General features: G+C 38.2%; 1 protein-coding gene across 3 annotated transcripts in view; it reads right to left on the bottom strand.

Annotated features, from left to right (window-relative positions):
• Positions 1–19291, bottom strand: part of UBA6 (ubiquitin like modifier activating enzyme 6) — an 80061-nt gene extending 60770 nt beyond the window's left edge. For all 3 annotated transcript variants that reach the window (XR_009540303.1, XR_009540302.1, XM_060148081.1), the window contains exons 1-4: positions 19192–19291; positions 15130–15192; positions 1783–1877; positions 1217–1245 (exon numbers count right to left, since the gene is read on the bottom strand). Coding sequence is in view for 1 of the 3 variants with exons in the window: in XM_060148081.1 (XP_060004064.1) it covers positions 1217–1245; positions 1783–1877; positions 15130–15192; positions 19192–19262 (258 nt within the window). In the remaining 2 variants the exon portion in view is untranslated. The remainder of the gene's footprint in view (positions 1–1216; positions 1246–1782; positions 1878–15129; positions 15193–19191) is intronic.
• Positions 19292–20331: the final 1040 nt, after the last annotated feature.

The following is a 20331-nucleotide window of genomic DNA, read 5'->3' as shown; positions in this document are numbered from 1 at the left end:
TGGACTCTAACTAGATACTTGACGATTGTGGTAGGCAGGCTTCAAAGATACCCCAATGATTCCCACTTCCTGATATTCAGGCCTTTGTGCAATCCTGTCTCCTCCTAGTGACTTGCTTTTAAGGACTACAGCATAGGTGATGGAATGTCACTTCTGAGATTAGGTTACAAAAGACTGCGATTTATCTTGCTAGCACAGTCCCTTTTTTTTTTGCAGTATGCAGGCCTCTCACTGTTGTGACCTCTCCTGTTGCGGAGCACAGGCTCCGGACGCGCAGGCTCAGTGGCCATGGCTCATGGGCCCAGCCGCTCCGCGGCATGTGGGATCTTCCCGGACCGGGGCACGAACCCGTGTCCCCTGCATTGGCAGGCGGACTCTCAACCACTGCGCCACCAGGGAAGCCCCTCCCTTTCTTGTCTTTTGCTTGCTTACTCCGATGGAACAAGCTGCCATATTGTGAGCTGCCCTATGAAGAGGGCCACATGGCAAGGAACTGAGGGTGACCTCCGACTAATAGCCAGCAAGGGACTGAGGTGCGAAAGTTGAACGACACAACCTTGCCACTGAATCCTATCCATAACTACATGGGCAGGTTTGGGAAGCAGATCCTTTCCCTCAAGATGACTGCAGGCCCTGCCAATATCGGTGACTGGAGATTTGTGAAAGATCCTCAGAGGAGTCTGCTAAGTTGCACCTGATTCCTGCCCCAAAGAAACTGAGGTAAATGCTGTTGTTTAAGTTGCTAAGTTCTGTTTAAAGATAACAATGATCTTAAAAAACTGTTAACGTTTTTAGGTGTGGAAGTGATACTGTGGTTATGTTTGCAAAAGGCACCCTTATCTTTTAGAGGTTTATAGTAAAATATTTAAGAATGATATAATAGGATGTCTGAGATTGATATTAAAATAATTTGGCAGTTGGGGGCAGTGGGGAATGGGAAGAAGATACATGAAACAAATCTGTCTATGAGCTAATAACTGCATGATGGATACATGGGGTTTTGCTAACACTATTCTCTTTTTTTGGATAATTTTGAAATTTTCTGTAATAAAAAGCTTTTTAAAAGGAGGAAAATAGAGAATTATGACAATTTTGCTACTAAATGAAGAAGCAATAATTAGGCCAAAGTGTAACTAATATTACCACTACGGATGAGAGGAATAAAAAAGAGTTCATAACAAACCAACAATTCTTCTTACCAAGGACATTTACTCACCTTAATCCCTGCAAGAACAAGATTCTTTGCTATAAAGGGGGAAGAAAAAAAAAAGGAATAGCTTAATATTAGGAATTGTATATTAGATATGTCTTCATGGAGTTTGGTTAAATCTCTGAATAATTTTAACTTTTTACTACCTAAGAAATATAGGTTCCTTAGAAAATATGGATGAACAAAAAGAAAAAAATAAAATTTTCCGTAATCAAACCACACTGAGATAATCATTCTTAAAATTTCAGTGTATGCTTCCAGACATGCTGTTATGAATGTGTGCATGTGTGCTCTACCATAATGAATTAATGGATACAGAGAAAGATCATTAATAACTATCAACATCACAAAAAGAGAAGCAGGAGAGTCATTACTGGTTCCTTGTGGAAGAATGTAACAGTATGAAATACTCTTGCCCCAGCTGCCCCCCTACCCAAAATCAAAACTGAACCTGATCAAGGTTTTGGATCTAATTTCCTTTATAGAAAATAATACAAGGGAAAGGAATTAAATTCTTTAAATTATGTTGCTCAAAAGCATCACATAAAATTATGAATAAAAATACTGCTTACCAATTTCCAAACCAAGACCACCCATACCACTTAAGAAAACATGGGACTTGGCCATCTTCTGCATTGCTGTGTCTCCAAGAACATACCTCTGTCGACTACATGTAAAACACAATGAAAATTATTTTACCAAAATTGTATATCCTTTTAAAATCATTTGTGAACTAATAACCTGGCAGCTAGATCCTGCCCACAGACTTGTTTTGGATCACTTGCATAGTGCTTAAAAGTTCTGAATTAATGTCAAATATATGACATATTTTTAAAAATTAGAAGATTTGGCACCACAGTCCACATTCCCTCATGGCTACAGAGTTGAGTAGGAGTTGCCCTGTTCAGAGAGGGAGGACTATGTGATCTAGATTTGCCACAGTTCCCATCCTTCTCCTCTCATTTACTACCTCGGTGGCCACCACAGGCATCTGAGTTTGCCACTTCCACTTAAAGCCTTTCACTGTGAAAAGGATTTCTCAGGCAAAAATTTGGTGTCCTTCTTGGAGTTTAGATGACTTAAGTAGTTTTCAAACATTATTTTAATTATAAAAGCTGATAAATTATATAAAGGACCTTGTTAAGTCATCCATCCTAACAGTCACAAGGCAGTATCAGGATGAGAATTTCAAAAAATACACATTGGCAATTTTAAAAAGTTAGACATAGTAATAGTCAATAGTAAGAGTTTATTTGAAAGAACATTCATTAACTTGATGCTATACTAGTTTTTGAAGATGGGGCATTCTAATGGCTTCTCACCAGAATTATTTTGAAAGATGAGTTCAGTATAAATAAATAATTCCAGAGCCCCTTGGGTTGCAAGTATTTCTTTTGGCTTTTTTTTTTTTTTCCCGGTACGCGGACCTCTCACTGTTGTGGCCTCTCCGTTGCGGAGCACAGGCTCTGGACGCGCAGGCTCAGCGGCCATGGCTCACGGGCCTAGCTGCTCCGTGGCAATGTGGGATCTTTCCGGACCGGGGCACGAACCCGTGTCCCCTGCATCGGCAGGTGGACTCTCAACCACTGCGCCACCAGGGAAGCCCAAATATTTCTTTTGGAATTGACACACATGCACATTTACAGATGCTGGTTTAATGTATGTTTAATATATAGGTGTTTATTTAATTTCCATATTTCATCTATTGATATTCAAGATAAAAGCCTGAAAAAGGGTCTCTTGTTTAGTAAGAAGAAACTTTATAAACACAAGCTATCTTTACTATTTCCATCCTTACTCCCTACAATATATAATAAAAGCTAGACTTTTCTTCTTTGTTTTTTTAAAATTTATTTTATTGAAGTATAGTTAACTTACAATGTTGTTAGTTTCTGCTATACAGCAAAGTGATTCAGTTATACATATATATATATATTCTTTTATTATATTCTTTTCTATCATGGCTTATTACAGGATGTTGAATATAGTTCCCCGTGCTATACAGTGGGACCTTGTTGTTTAACCATTCTATATATATAAGTTTGTGTCTGCTAATCCGAAACTTCCAATCCATCCCTTCCCCACGGCAACCACAAGTCTGTTCTCTATTAGACTTTTCTTTTTAAATTGGTATTCACCATTTCTGCTTCAGAGATAAAATCGACTTATTTATTTATGAAATATTTATTGAACATCTACTATGGTATGTACGGAACAGTGTATAATATAGTCTTACAACCCTTATTTGTGTATTCCTAAACAATATATTTAAGTTTTGTCTGTTTTGGAACTTTATATAAACAGGATCATTTGAATACTTTTATGAGTTATTCATATCAACGTAGCTGTTGATTTTCATTTCATGTTGTATTCTATTATACTGTACTATTCTATTGTGATAATTTACCATAATTTACCTATTCTACAGTTTTGGACAGTTACCAATAATGAGACTGAGTATTCTTATATATGTGTCATGGTACAAGTGTAGTAGTTTCTATAACACACATATCTAGGAGAGGAAATGCAGGGTTAACTATTAGATAACGCCAAACTGTTTTCCAAAGTGGATGTACCAATTTACTCTCCTCCTGGCAGTGTATCAAAGCCCCCATAGTTTCAAATCCTTAATGTGCTGGAAAAAGTTAACATAGCAGGCCTGATCTTTAGCCTGCTTATGGGAACTAGCCCTTGGCCACTGCCTGTGAACTTGGCTTTTGAAATGTTTCCTATGCTAATAATTCTACTTTTCTATTTTTCTTCTCTGAGTTTCCTGAAATAAAAACTCCTTAATTTTTAGGTTTTCTATTCTAAAATACACATGTAGAACTTTTTTTTTTTTTTGCGGTACGCGGGCGTCTCACTGCTGTGGCCTCTCCCGTTGCGGAGCACAGGCTCCGGACGCGCAGGCTCAGCGGCCATGGCTCACGGGCCCAGCCACTCCATGGCATGTGGGATCCTCCTGGACCGGGGCACGAAGCCGTGTCCCCTGCATCAGCAGGCGGACTCTCAACCACTGCGTCACCAGGGAAGCCCCACATGTAGAACTTTAACTGATCTTAAACAGCATCCCAAATTTTGATTCTCCAAAATTTGATTCTCCAATTTTAATCATGATTCTTTTTTTGACTTATGGGTTCATGTGAAGTGTATTTTTAAATTTATAATTTTATGAGGAATTTTACAATTACCTTTTGTGTTGACTTCTAGCTTAAATGTATTGTGAATAGACATCACTATCTATATAATTTTCACTCTTTAATATTTGAGAATTTCTTTGGTCAATTTTACAAATGTTCCATGGGTTCTTGAAAAGAATGTGTACTCTACAGTTGTTAGATACAACATTCCTTATATGTGCATTAGATTAATCTTAATAATCATGTTGATGAACTCTATACCTGTTCTGACTTTTTTGTTCGCTTGTTCTCTTGATTACTAAAAGCAACATTTAAAAAATGCCCCACTATGATTGTAAATTTGTCTATCCTCCTTATATATTAGTACCTGAACAGTGCTGACATGTAAGAATAACAGCTAAAACTCAGTGTTTATTACACACCATGCACTGTTTTAGTGTTTTATTTGTATTAACTCATTTAATCCTCACAAAAATTCTATAAGTTCTGTTGTTATTCCCATTTTTACAGAGAGGAAAACTTTATAGAGAAATTAAGCAATTTATAAATAGTGGAGGCAAGATTCAACCCAGGCAGTCTGGTCTTAGCATCCATATTCTTAACCACTGTACTACACTGCACATAGATTAAGAAAGTTAAATCATTCTACAAGGCTTTTACAGGAAGAAAAAAAATCAGTTCCTGACCTAACTCTTCCCTACCCTGATTCCCAAGTCCTAAGACCAACCACCCTCAATTCTTTTAGTTATTTCTTCTAATATTTACCCCCTTCTTTCTCAATAACATGTCTGTACTTTTTCTTGATTTTTCAGTTTTACATATTACCTATTAACTTCCAACTAAGTAAGACAGAATGACTTTTCTGAATACAAATCTGGTCAAATCATTTTCCTGCTTTAAAAACTCCAGTGGTTTCCTATATCCCTTATGATAAAGTCTAGACTCTAATATTAGTCACAAAGCTGTTCATAATCTAGTCTCTGCTTGGCTCTCCAGTCTCATTTTTGTCACTCTACCAACAAACTCCATGTTCCAGGTGTACTAAAGATTTTCAGTTCTCCAAACGTATTTTCTCTTTGGCTATTAGATGTTTTTCTGGAATATTCCTCTCCCCCACTATTTTATGCCTGAATAACTCCTACTTGTCCTCAGGTCTCAAATTATATATTATTTTCTCCCATGATACTTCCCCTGATACCCCTAAACTTTCTTAAAACAGTGTTAGATCATCTTCTGTGTGCATCCATAACACCCTACATTCAATCTATTATAACAATTAACACAGTGCATTTTCACTGTCTATTTTTCCTAGGAGATGTAGATTCCTTAAGACAGGGCCTGCCTTATTTACTACTGTATCCCCATTGACTAACAGGGCCTGGAGCATAACAGACACACAAAACCAATTTGCTAAATTAATGAAAGAAATGAACTGGCACACAAGAACAACACTTTTATGCTCTACTAAGCAGAGGGCTTGAATTCTTTTTTCTACGTTCACAGTCACAAAAACTACATTAGAAAAATGTTTTTCATCTCACACTTGTCTTCATCAATTATTTTTAAGATTACTTAGGTAAATAATGAATAGCCATGACACAAACGTGGTTATAAATGACAAAGAACATCCAGACAAAAGAATAAAATTAAGATATATGAGACAAGGTTTTCAAAGAATCATATAATCTCAGACAAATTCTCAACAGTTGATTAAATTACCTGCCTTTTCAATGCTGGCCACCAAGGGTAAGGGTACTAAGTAAGTGCCTAGTTTGTGCTAGGCGATGGCAGGTACTCTGCAATTGACCCTTAAATCTTACCGGATGGGATTTAAAGAGCTGAGAGTGTAACTTCAAGCCCAGCATTGATACATTACAGCTGACTGTATTAAATAGACATGCAACATATCAGTGAATGTACCCAGTAAAAAGGAAATTTCCAAGGCTAACTACTCTACTTTTAAAGAGCCCTATTTATTAAAGATTCTCCCTTTAATGAAGGTACAATATCTCCCTGTAGTTTTCACCACTAGTCCTAATTTTACCTCCTTGGGGCCATAGGGAACTTGTGTAATCCCTCTTCTATGTGACAGCCCTCCAAACATTTGAAGATGGTATTCAGGTTCCTCCAGGTTTCTCCAGGCTAAACATCTCCAGTTCCTTAACTCCAAACATGGCATCATTTTGAGTCCCCCTCAACACTCTAATCACTATCTTCTGGATGTACTACAATTATCTTCAGGCATTCATAAATTTATTAAAATATCTATTTCAAGGCAGGCACTGGCACTGTGTGGGGATCAAGACAGCAACAACCTCATGAGGTACTGTGAGGATTAAATTATTTAAAATAAAATATATAAAATACCTAGGAGGATGCCTGCGACATGTTATTGGGGGAGATAAATAATCAAATAATCCATTATTAAGTACTATATACAGAAGTACCAGAAACTAAGGGAACCTGAAATACAGAAGAGAAAGTGATTATCTCTATCAGTGGAGGTCATGGAAAGCTTCACAAATGAGGTTCCTCCAAGTTGAAATCTGAAGACTTAAGAGGAGTTAAATTAATCAAAGAAGGAAAAGCATTCTATGCTAGGAAAAAGAAAAGCATGAAAAAGAATGGCAGGTAAGAGATATATAGTATGTACCTAAGACTTCCACTTCTGGCCTTGGTTAAGTAACAGGGACCAGATTTATCCTCTTTCTGCCTTAAACAATTGAAAACTGGACAATATAAATGAAACAACAGATTTGAGACACTGGAAAATAGGTAACTGAGGACAGTAATCTCAGAGGAGAAAAATAAATGAGGTGAGTTTTATGATTGCCTAGCCTGGAGTTTCCAGGAGACAGAGCAGGAAGGGAAACCCAAGAAGAGCCTGGTGGTCTCCTTGTTGAATTGAAGAGAGCGAGCTGTGAATTCAAGGCTAGAATTTGTGAGCAGAAAGATGCACAGAGAGAACACCACACATCTGTAGAGGGTTCTCCTTGAGTCTTCAGCTAAGTTACGATGAGGAAACAACCTCAAGCTGGGGAAAGAACCAGGTGACAAGTGCAAGTGAAACAATCACTGTTTTTAAAAAGGGTCAGAAAGAGTTTATGTTCCTCTCCAGCCAAATGGAAAACCTTATAATACAGAGAGCACTGGATAGAATACTCCAAAGAATATTACATCAATACTGGGGGAAAAGTAGCCTCAGAATTGAGTCTCCTCTCATCTCACCTAACAAAGCTTAAAAGTAAGTAAGCCTTGAGAAAATAAAATTGTTTTCAAGTAATTTAACTGTGTCCCTGAAAAAGCTCAAGAATATTTAAAGGAATTCAAGGTTATCCAGCAACCAAAAATGTAAAATTCATAATGTCTGACATACACTAAAAAATTACAGATATGCAAAAGAGCAAGAAAATACAACTTACAGTGAACAGAAAAATCAACAATAGAACACATTTAGAAATGACAGATGATAGAATGTGTAAACAGACATTAAAATAATTAAAAATATAATTCATATGCTCAAGAAGCAGCAAAACTTTTAGAGATGAAAACTATAAAATCTAAGATGAAAAATACTCTGAATGGAATTAACAACAGATTCGACACTGCAGAAGTGAACCTGAAGACATGGCAATAGACTTTACAAATTGAAACACAGAGATGAAAACAAAAAAGACTGGGAAAAAAAACCAAACAAACCCCCAAACCCAGACCTTAAATGAGCTGCAGGACAACTTCACTTGGTCTAATATATGTGAAACTGAGGTCCCTGAAAGAGACTAGAGAAAGGGGGAGAGAAAAACAAAACTGAAGAACTAAACAGTTAAAATTTTTCCAGGAACACAATAAACTCACAGACCATGATACAAACAAAGAACAAGATATATAAAGAAAACTATACCAAGGCATATCATAATTGTTTAAAACTGGGGATGATGAGGAAATATTAAAAAAATCAGAGAAAACAGATCATGCAGAGGAAAGGTACAAATGACAACTTTCTCCCAGGAAAGCAGTACAAATCAGATGGCAGCGGCACAACATTTTTATAACACTGAAAGGAAGACACTGTCAACCTAAAATTCTATACTCAATTTCAAAAAAAGGAAGTAAAGACTTCATTGGACATACAAAAGGTGAAAGAATTCATTGCTGGCAGACCTTCACTATAAGAAATGTTATAGCAAATCCTCAGGAAAATGATACCAGATGGAAATCTTAATTTACACAAAGGAATAGAGAATATCAGAAATGACCAATCTATGGATAAATACAAAGCCCCCTTTTCTTTATTTTTAAAATCTCTTTTAATGATAATTGACTGCTTAAGCCAAAACCAATAACGTACTGTGAGTTTATAACATATGTAGAAGTAAAATGTTAAGACAACAATAACTCAAATCCTGGAACAGGAAAAACAGAAGTACACTGTTGTAACCTTCTTATACAGGAAGTGACAGAATAAGATTTGAACATACACTGTGACACATTAAAGATGTACACTATAAACCATAAAGTAATCACTAAAAAAGGCAAAAGAAAGAAGTACGGTTGACTCTTGAACAACACAGGTTTGAACTGTGTGGGTCCACTTATACGTGGATTTTTTTCAATAAATATACAGTCAGCCCTCCATATTCACATCTGAGGATATGGAGGGCCAACTGCACTCACTGTACTACATCACTTGATGTAAGAGGCTTGAGCATCCATGGATTTTGGTGTACATGGAGGCTCCTGGAACCAATCCCCCAAGGGTAGTGAGGGACACCTGTAGAGTAACATGCCAATTAAAGGAGATAAAATATAATTAAAATACTCAATTATTCAACAAAAAAAAAGGAGAGAGAGAAAAAAAGGAACACCAGTAACAGATTAGGCAATTAGAAAACAAACAGCAAAAACAGTATCAACATTCCACATTAAATTTAAATGGTGTAAACACTCCATTAAAAGACAAACTGTCAGGGACTTCCCTGGTGGTCTAGTGGTGAAGAAAACACCTTTCAATGCAGGGGACGCGGGTTTGATCCCTGGTCAGGGAACTAAGATCCTACAAGCTGCGGGGCAACTAAACCCTCGTGCCACAACTACTAAGCCTTTGCGCTCTGAAGCCCGTGTGCCACAACTAGAGAGAAGACTGTGCGCCACAAATAAAGAAGCCCGCACGCTGCAAGGAAGAGCCTGCGCGCCACAACTAAGACCCAATGCGGCCTAATTAATTAATTTTAAAAAAAGACTGTCAGATTGAATAAAAAGAAAAATCCGACTATATTCTATCTATAAGGAGCCCAATTTGAATACACAAATGAAAGTCAAAGGGTGGAAAAAGATATGCTACCAATAAGCAAGAGAAAAGCAGACTTTTAATATCAGATAAACAGATTTCAGAGCAAAGAAAATCACCGGGATACAGAGGGCCATTTCATAATGATAAAATGGTCAATACATCAAGAGGACATAACAATTCTAAATGTTTATGCACTAATAACAGAGCTTCAACCTATGTGAAGCAAAAACTGGTAGAACTGAAATAAGAAATATACAAACAGGAAATTATGGACAACACCGCTCTCTCAGTAACTGATATAAAGAATGACAGAAAATCAGTGATGATACAGAAGAGCTGAACAACACTATTAATCGATTTGACCTAATTGACATTGATAGGACAATCCAATAAATAACAGAATACACATTTTTTCCAAATGCACACAGAACATTGATCAAGATAAACCATATTCTGCACTAAAAAGCTTTAAAAAAATTTAAGTCACACAAATTATGGCCACTGATAACAGTGGGCAGGCTGATGCCCATGCTGTTTGCTATAAGTAATGAAATCCTCTGTCTCTGACCCAGATGTTTCACACCTTATGTTAGCATCCACTAAAGAATAATAGGCTAGCTTTTAGCTTGTAAATAGGGCAAAATCAAATCCTAGACCCTGACAATATATACATAAATTTTGAACAAGGCTAAAGAATAGGATGTCAGAGTGTAAAGTGGTGAGAAGTGACATGGAGTCTAAAAAGAAAGATATCGCCATAACTCATGGTAAATTAGAAGCTACTGAATTCATAGGTACAGTACTATTCTTCATGATTTATTTGCAATTTGTGCACATTTTCTCATTAAATATTTAATGAATAAATGAAAGAAATGATTGGACTTAAAGGTTAAGTAACCTAAGATCATACACTAATAAATGATGGAGAATGATTCAAATTCATATCTAATACCTAAGTTCAAACTGTCAGCTACTGTTATGCTGTATCCATAAAAGGGCTTAAATGTGTATTGTACAGTTTGGCCTCATCAGTGTAGATTATAGGGAATCATTTAAGGATTTTAAGCCAAGAAGCCATGGACTCCATGGTAAGTGCCAAAAATACAACTTTGAATAACTTATGAAAGATGGATTAGAGACAAGAATAGTTTTAAAGAGAACACATAAGAGAATATTATAATAGCTCAATTGAGAGATTCCAAATGCAGGGAGAGAAAAATGAAAAAGCTGGAATTAAGAGTTGTTTAAAAATAAAGGATTTAAAAAAGTTAATTTGGAAGATGACAAACAGGGAATAACCTAAGATGACACCAAGGTTTCTAGCTTAGGTTACTGAGTGGGTGTGGCACCATTTAATTAAGCTTGAGAATGGGAAGAGGGAAGGAAAAGGATTCCAATGGTGTTGAGTGCTACTTAATGCTGAAAATTTTATATTAAGTTTTTGCGTGAACACTTTAAGACTTAGATATTATTTTTAAGAGATGTTATTCTTATTTACACATGAGAAGTAGAAAGATTAAATAACTAGTTTTGGTTCATATAAATGTCAGGACTGGATGTGAACATTATCCTCTAAATCCAGAGACCATGTTCATTTCACTGTACCATAGTGTTTCTCTAAGAAGTAGATATTCTAACACAGCATTGTAAATCAACTATATGTCAATTAAAAAAAAGGTAGTTATTTGCTGAACATCTGCCTGGTTTACCTTTAAAGCACCTTGTGGACTTTCCTGGTGGTCCAGTGGTAAAGAATCTGCCTTCCAATGCAGGGGATGCGGGTTCAATCCCTGGTCGGGGAACTAAGATCCCACATGCCACGGGGCAACTAAGCCCACGTGCCACAACTATTGAGCTTGCTCACCTCGACGAGAGAGGCCATGTGCTGCAATCTACAGAGCCCATGTGCCCTGGAGCCTGTGTGCCACAACTAGAGAGAGAAAACTTGCACATCACAACTAGAGAGAAACCTGAGCAGACTGTGTGCCGTCATGAAAAGATCCCGCGTGCCTCAACTAAGACCCAACACAGCCAAAACAAACAAACAAGAAAACAGCATCCTGTGTGCATTTAAAAACAAAGGTCTTGAACTTGGAAGAAGAAAGCTGCGGAAAGGGACTCAAATATAGACAGAAAGCTAAAATCATGGAAATGGATGTGAACTAGAGTATGAACTGAGAGAAAAATCCTCAAGTTGGAACCTGGCATTCATGGTGCAGGCAAAGCAAGAGCAGACTAAGAAAAGTCTCAGAAAGAAGTCAAGAGGAGTAGAAGCAAATCCAGAAAAACTGTTATCTCAAAAGCCAGAGAAGTTTCCTCTAGTATTACACTAGAACACACACAGTTTTGATACTATTATGACTGTATTAATCCAGAAAGCTAAGAATGCCCTGGTGCTGCTCTGATATTCACGCCTTGTTCATATAGTGATCTTTACACAGGAACCTATATGCAAGGAACATAAAAAAAGAGACAGCAAAGTATCACTATCTGAATTAGTTTTAATTACCTCCAACAGAGAGTTCTTTGGTAAAAGCAGAGTTAGAAAACCAAGGCTTTAGTCCTAAATTAGGACTCATTCATTTCTTTAGATAAATCTTGGGATTAGCAGGCTCAGGCATATCTTCAGAGGAAAAGAAATGGGCAGATCTACAGAACTGGCTCAAGTCTAACTAGCTGTCTAACTCACCCAGCAATTTGCTGGCAATAAAGATGCAAAATTAAATAGAGATGGAGCCCAGAATGCTTTTAGAAGTGCTCCCCCACCCCAAAAAAGAAATCTTTAGATTCTGAGAATAATTTCAGGTTTAGTTGATCAGTAACTATGAGGTAATTTAAGATTGAGTAGTAAGAAAAAAGTGAAATATATTTAGCAAACCACTTTGTTAAAGTAGGTATTGAAACTGCCCTAAAAATATTTCCTACCTAAATATATGTACAAATATCAGACTTAGTTAACATTCAAGATTTGTAGATTTTACAGAGTTTCAGTTTCGTAGGAAAGCCTAAATGTTTACAAATAATTATAACCTGAGATTCAATTATTCACATCTGGGAAAAACTTGTATACCTAGTAAATATTAAACAAATTTCAATGACAATATTTAGGAATAAATAAATAGTATTTAAAGTATTGACCTTGGGGACTTCCCTGGTGGTGCAGTGGTTGGGAATCTGCCTGCCAATGTAGGGGCACGGGTTCAAGCCCTGGTCCAGGAAGATCCCACATGCTGCGGAGCAACTGGGCCCATGCGCCACAACTACTGAAGCATGTGTGCCTAGAGCCCGTTTTCCACAAAAAGAGAAGCCACCGCAATAAGAAGCCCACGCACTGCAATAAGAGTAGCCCCCACTCACCGCAACTAGAGAAAGCCCTTGCGCAGCAATGAAGACCCAACCCAGCCAAAAATAAACTAAAAAGAAAAAAGAAAAGACAACAGGTGTAAACGCATAAACTATGGTAAGAAGTAGTCTAGTATGGCCAGTGTACTCAGAGGAAAAGGTAGGTTTGGACTAACAAATAGCATTGGGAAAACTGGATTTCCAAAACAAAAGATGAAAAGATTAGAATTTAGACCTCTACCTTATACCATCCACAAAATCAACTCAAAATGGATTAAAAACTTAGACAAAAGACCTGAAACTATAAAACTTCTAGAAGAAAACATAGGAGGGAAACTTCTCAGCATTGGTTTTGGCAAGGATTTCCTGGATATGACACCAAAAGCACAGCAATAAAAGCAAAAACAGACAAGTGAGACTACCACAGACTCAAAATCTTCTGCATAGTGAAGCAAACAATCAGCAAAATGAAAATGCAAACTATGGAATGCGAGAAAATATTTGCAAACCAGGTGTCTGATAAGGGGTTTAATGTCTAAAATATATAAGAAACTACAACTGAATAGCAACCCCCCCCACCCTGCCTATAACCTAATTAAAAAATGGGCAAGGACTAGACATTTCTCCAACAACAACACACAAATGGCGAACAAGAATATGAAAAGGTGCTCAACATCACATATCATCAGGGAAATGCAAAAACACAACGAGACAGCACCTCACACCTCTAAGGACGGCTATAATAAAACAAAAATAAAACCCGAGAAAATAACAAGTGTTGGTGAGAATGTGGAGAAACTGGAATTCTTGTGCACTGTTGGTGGGAATGTAAAATGGTCCAGATGCAATGGAAAACAGTATGGAGGTTCCTTAAAAAATTAAAAATAGAACTACCTTATGATCCAGCAATACCTGATCATATATGAACTGCTATATATGATACCTAAATTGCTGTATTCTATTACTTTCAGTCCAGCAAACTGACTACAAGTGAACTGTAAGCCTACTTACCTAGCTTTGCAAATGGAAAATTTAATCTCTGGTTTACTGAAAATTATGTTCATTAATCAGTCATTATAGGATTGGAGGGATATAAAAATGTTTCACAAGGACGGTAACAAATAATGAAAAAAATTAGCCAATGCTATCTCAAGGAGCTGCCATTTGTTTTCCTAAGAATATGATCAGAAGGACATTAAGAACATCGTAATTACAGATGAAGAGTCCAAATTTAAGATGACTTCGGAAGTATAATCATAGTCAGGAGACCACATGGTGAAACAGTTTTCACGTAAGCAAAACAAGTTAGTCTTTATCTCTTCTTCCAAGGTATAGCGCAAAATGTGACTTGAAATCAACATACCAGGTGGTATGTATCAGCTCCTCCTAAACTGCTCAAAATTGACTCTGCATCCCACATAAAAAAATATAGAAAGAAATCTAAAATACATGATGAGTCTATTGTTCCAAATTTACCTACATAAAATTTATTTTTTCATGATTAGTTATAGAGGAAATCTAAAAACTTTTAAACTGAGAGTATACTATCTTTCATGCAAACATCTCAAAGTATCTACTAGAAATGACAGCAATTTATGTGTTTTTAATTTTTCTTTAATTTTGAAAAAAGTATTTTTATTTCATGAAAAAATATGGTAAAAAAAGTCCCACTAAATTCCATTCAAATCACAGCTCTTCAATCACAAAATACTTCTGCACTGTCTATACAGGGCAAACATGCAATGTTGTTAATGAGATCACACTGAAGTTAACATGGTCTCTAGATGCTACTGTATAACTAACTAAAGTGAAATGAATTGTCTTTCATGAGACTCCTGCACTATCAAGAACATAAATATGTACTCCTGTCCAGAAACAAGAGGTATATTTTGTAGTGGATAGCAAAATCATTTTTAGTCATATCACCTAAACCTAACACAACCAAGATTTAAATATTGTTCAAGCTTTCAGCCTATAGTAAAAAAAAAAAAACAAAAAAAGAAACCCGAATTTTTTAACTTGAGTGGAACTCTTAGAATATATATTACAAAATTCTGCATAGGCCTAGTGGTGTCTTTGAATAAAACTACTCCGTTACTGGAGAACAATGAATGGGGAAAATGTTTCAGTTTCCATAATGTTCTTACCTGTATAATGCATCATCAATCTCCACAGATTCTGTTGGCATATTGGGCAAATTTGTATTCACACTGAAAAAAGAAAACATAACTTATAAGGGCCAGTATGGCTATTCAATACTCATATTCTGTAATACTCATATTCAATTATACATGGGATCAGATTCACTAGTTACTAAAACAGGTTTTACAAACCAGATATATATTTTATTATTTACCACTTTATTTAGATTTTAAAAATAGATCAAGATTAAATTCACTGACTGCCTACCCTGTATTATAAAATTAGAGCCCATGGTTGCTTTATTCTCACGTGTTGTTTATCAATGCTACATATATTCTGATGGATCTATATTTTAGCAATTTTATTTGAGTGCCCCATAAACCTTCTATAATATACACACTCGGAATTTACCATATAATGATATCTAAGCTTATTTCTACATGTTTGACCTTTCCTCTGCCCTCCAGATTTTATGCATCTGCCAGAACAATATCTCTATTCTGATGTCTAACTGGTATCACAAACATAACAAGCCTCGGGCTTCCCTGGTGGCGCAGTGGTTCAGAGTCCGCCTGCTGATGCAGGGGACACGGGTTCGTGTCCCGGTCCAGGAAGATCCCACATGCCGCGGAGCAGCTAGGCCCATGAGCCATGGCCACGGAGCCTGCGCGTCTGGAGCCTGTGCTCCGCAATGGGAGAGGCCACAACAGTGAGAGGCCTGTGTACCACAAAGAAAAACCCCACAAAAAACAAAAAAAAAAAAACAAGCCTCAAATAGAATTCAATTTCCCTTGCTTAATCTATTCTTCCCCAGTCTTTCCCAACTCACTTGGGACCACCAAGCAAATGATGCCACCATTTACTCACATGCTCTGGCCAAAAATCTAAGGATCTTTACTTGTTCCCTTATTTTCTCTATCTGTGAGCGCTGTTAGTTCTACCTTCAAAAGGGATCTCACATCTGATCACTTCTCACCATTTCAGTCAATACAATCTCAGGCCAAACCATCATCATATCTCATCTGAACTACTTCAAAGGCCTCCTAAACTATTCTATTTCTATTGCCCTGCCCTTTAATTAATTTTCCATCTAACAGCCTAAAACGTTTAGAATGTAGTCAGACATTACTCCCTAACTTAGAATTATCCTTCAGTAAGTTTTCTTTACCATTAGAACAAAATTCAAACACCTTAACATACATAATAGGGCCTTTATGTATGTCTCCCAGTTACCTGTCCAACCTCAACGCCCACACCTCTCCCTCTTGCTCACTATCTTCAACTACACTGGCCTACTTGATGGTTCTCAAAAACCCAGGCTTGCTATCTCTTCAGTGTTTTTATACTCGCTATTCCCTTTGCTTCAAATGTTCTTCCTTCAGATCTCTGAAAAACTGACTCTTACCATTTAAGCCTCTATTAAAATATTGCTTCACAAACATCACAGACCATTCGAGATCACCCCATTGAAACTGAGCAGGACCCTGTGGGGCCTTCCCTGGGACAGATTTCCCCTCCCCGCTTGTTTGTACAAAAGTTTTAGCCTCCTAGGCTTTCCCCGAGTTCCAAAGAGCAAATTTAATCAGAGTGATGAGAAAATGTAGAAACAAAGGAAAGCAGTCAAAGTAATAACAGTTTAGCCATAAAACAAAGTCAAGGACCTTTCGTTGTCTTGCAGATGCTAGAACTCCCACCAGGTGGACGAAGTTAACTGTGTGCTGAACTGCTGATCAGCTGGAACCAGAAGGTTGATGATTGAGGTTCCAAAAACATTACCCTGTTACCTCACCATCAAGCAATCAGAGAACTGAGCATGGATCACACACCCCACAACCCTCTCCCTCAGACTGTCTTTAAAAACCCTTCCCTGAAAGCCAATGGGGAGTTTCTGTCTTCTGAACATGAGCTGCCCATTCTCTTTGCTTGGCCCTGCAATAAACTGTACTTTTCTTCACCATTACCTGGTGCCAGGAGATTGGCTTTGGTGTGCATTGGGGAAGCAGACCAAGTTTGGTTTAGTAACACAATCAACGAAGTGGCTCCCTAACTTGTCAACCTGCTGTATTTTCTTCAAATCATTAATTATGTATTTTTTTCATTATCATTAACTATCATCTGCCTTCCCCTATAGAATATATGATCCATTAGGAATTCACTACTGTATTCCAAATCCCTAAAACAGTACCTGACATTTAATAACAAGAGCAAATATGTGTCACACACTGCTTTAAGTGCTTTAGATGTACTAACTCAGTTAACCCTTTCAACAATTTTATGAGATAGACACTATTACTGTCTCCACTGAACAGAGGAAAAAACCTGAGACTGACAGAGATTAACTTAAATAATATGCCCATGGTCACAGAGCAGGTAAATGGCAGAGCCCTGAATCTAATCAGTCTAGCTCCTGACAACATTATACTGCCTATTGCCTCTCACAGTAGGCATGAAGAAAGCACTAAAAAAAAAAAAGTTAAATGAATTTTAAAAATTAAAAAAAGGTTAAACATACTAGTGTAACAAGACACAAAGTGATGTATCATTTACCGCAGTTCATTCCAATTTTTTCACAGCATGGCACAGAAAGAAAAATGATAATAGGTAAACACTGGGAAACAGAAATAGTTCCTAGCCAGAGGGAACCAGCTGGGACATTTGGGCCTGAGCCACGGTGACAGCTAAGATCAATATCATCTTGGCAAAAGTGTGATCCATTCTAGGTTTTGGGAAGCTCTAATTATCAATCACAGGATTCTAAAAACAACGTGATAGCACAAAATCCAGTTTTGGAAACTTATTTTCTAGGCCTGGTGTTGCTATACAAGCTAAAGTATTTGAAAATATAATATCAAAATGTGACTATTTCTGTTATCAAATATTGATTAGATGATCAAGTGATATCAGCTTCTAGCTAATAAAAACACACAAATACACAATATACCCTGGCACTGTAACAAAAATTTTTATTATAGCTTTCTTATCCCTGGTATACTTTCACTAGCTATCTTCCTTGCATGGAGGGCAATAGTCTAGTGGGTAAAGCTCTTAAGTAAACATGAGTAGAGCATTACATTCTAACCAGTTCTGTCACTTAACGATACAACTGGCACCTACTTTTCAGAAAGTTCTGCCTTACTGGAATATTTCAAAAATCATTCTTATGATAAGGTCTACATGGCGATCAAAAATGCTTTAAATAAGGGAAGGTTTTGTTTCTATTACATAATATCTCCCAAGTAAATCTGGCAATGCTGGCAATGGCAGGCAATACCATGGTACCAAAAAGCATCCCTTCAGTCTGAAGCTGTGAACGCTCACATTAGCTCAAAATCAAATCTGCGCCACTTTTATCTTTGGCATATTGTATTCTGGTAGTGGGCAGAATGTAACTATCCGCTTTATTAATTACGAAATGATTGAAACAGGAACTACACGCACATTTCCCCTCTATTTTTGCCAGAATGGAAAAGACGTGAACCTCAACACCAACTGGGAAATAAGAATGGGTAACTCGTGTTTTTTTCCTGGATTTCTTTTTCTTTCTTTCTTTCTTTTTAAAGTGCAGTCAACAGAGGCCTCAGAGTGTCCTACCACTGATTCATTATTACCAAGTTCCCTCTGGTAATAGTTTTCAGAGGATCTCAGCGGAGGACAGCGCACAGCAGAGCTTAGCTTTCACTTTATCGAAAGGAGGGAAGGTGTCCGGCACCAGGTCTGGGAAGCTCACACCGAGCGACTCGGACCAGAACTCCCCGCCGGAGGCCCTCCCTCCCCTCCACGTCCGGTGACTGGGAGGAAGGAGGAATGGCAAACCCCAACCGGAACTGAGAAAGCGCTGAAAGGGGCGATAAGTGGGCTTTTTCCTCAATGAAGCCGGCAGTCGCAGAGGCCGGAGCCCACGCCGCCACACCCACACCGCGCGCTCCCCTAGCCGCCCAGGGCCGGCTCTGGCCAGCCCCGCGGCCTCTCGCGCACTCCCTGCCCGCCTTAGGGGGAGAAGCAGAAAGCCGGGCTCTGGGTCCTGCCCGCCACGCCTTGCTTCTTCGCGCCCACACACGTCCTCTCACCTTCCGGCCCCCCAGGAGGAGCAGGACGCCTCTTCCCCCTGACGTGCGGCCACCAGCTGAGAGCCCTCCATCGCCTCCTGAGACGCAGCCGCTGCTGGATATTGGGAGGCAGGGAAGGGGGCAGGACCGTGAGGTCAAGGGGCGGGCGGTGACGTCACCGGAGGGGGCGGGCCTGGGGGAGCGCGCAGCCCGGCGGCGCCTTCCCGTCAAGCCCAGAGGCGTCCTGGCTTCCGGTTTGGGTGTGGTCGTGGAGTGGGCTTTGCTGCAGGTGATTGCAGGGAATGGAATGTTGCGACTGGCGTCTGGCAGATGTAAACCGAACCAAAACACTGAAGGTACGAGTCGCCTACCAAACACAGAGGATTCCAGTGGCCAGCGAAGTGATAGGATTGCGTAGCAAAATCCTTAAGAGTTTTATAGCAGGAAGAAGAAACCCTTTCATTTTATACTTTTAAAAACCCCAAAAGCTAGTAATAAGTAGCTCCGGATTTCCAGTCTGGGATTCCATTTTAAGACGTTACACGTTTAACAAATAATTTTGGACGTCTACTACGTGTCAAGCACTGTCACAAATTTGATAGAATCGTGATTTTATGAGCTATGAATGGCATATGTCATCCAGGTTGCCCCCTTCAATTTGTGAGGGACAGAAATTTACGGTTGGTGTGACTTGCCAGATTAAGTACCTGAACATATGTGTAAGGACCTCTCATCTAATTCCCTTTCCATTGACTCCCCTTTCACTTTTCTTGGAAAACAACAAGAATTAGTGTGACTCAATAATATTACGATTTATCTTTCATTCTAAATAAGTCTATGTTTGGAGAAATGTCTGTAGGATTTTAAAAACTGGCAAATACTTTGACACTATGTATTTATATCATCTGTAATGTATGATATTTTTACTTAGAATTTCTTCCCATTCTGGTGTGGAGAGAGGGTCCAGGCAAAAGGGCATTATCCTTTGTGTCTCTCTTCTCTTTTCAACTTGCACATCTCCAAATACCTGGAAACTTCATATTGCTCACCTATGCCATCATTCAGATCTCTCAATCAAGTTGTGTACCTTTTCTACATAATCATGAAAATGAACTTGGTCTGTGTCCCATTCTTTCAAGGTTCTGCTCTAGGACTGGACTA

This window comes from Lagenorhynchus albirostris, chromosome 4 (assembly GCF_949774975.1).
Source record: "Lagenorhynchus albirostris chromosome 4, mLagAlb1.1, whole genome shotgun sequence".
Lineage (NCBI taxonomy): Eukaryota > Metazoa > Chordata > Mammalia > Artiodactyla > Delphinidae > Lagenorhynchus > Lagenorhynchus albirostris.
The sequence above is the reverse complement of the archived record's forward strand: the minus strand, read 5'-3'. Positions and strand labels throughout refer to the sequence as shown.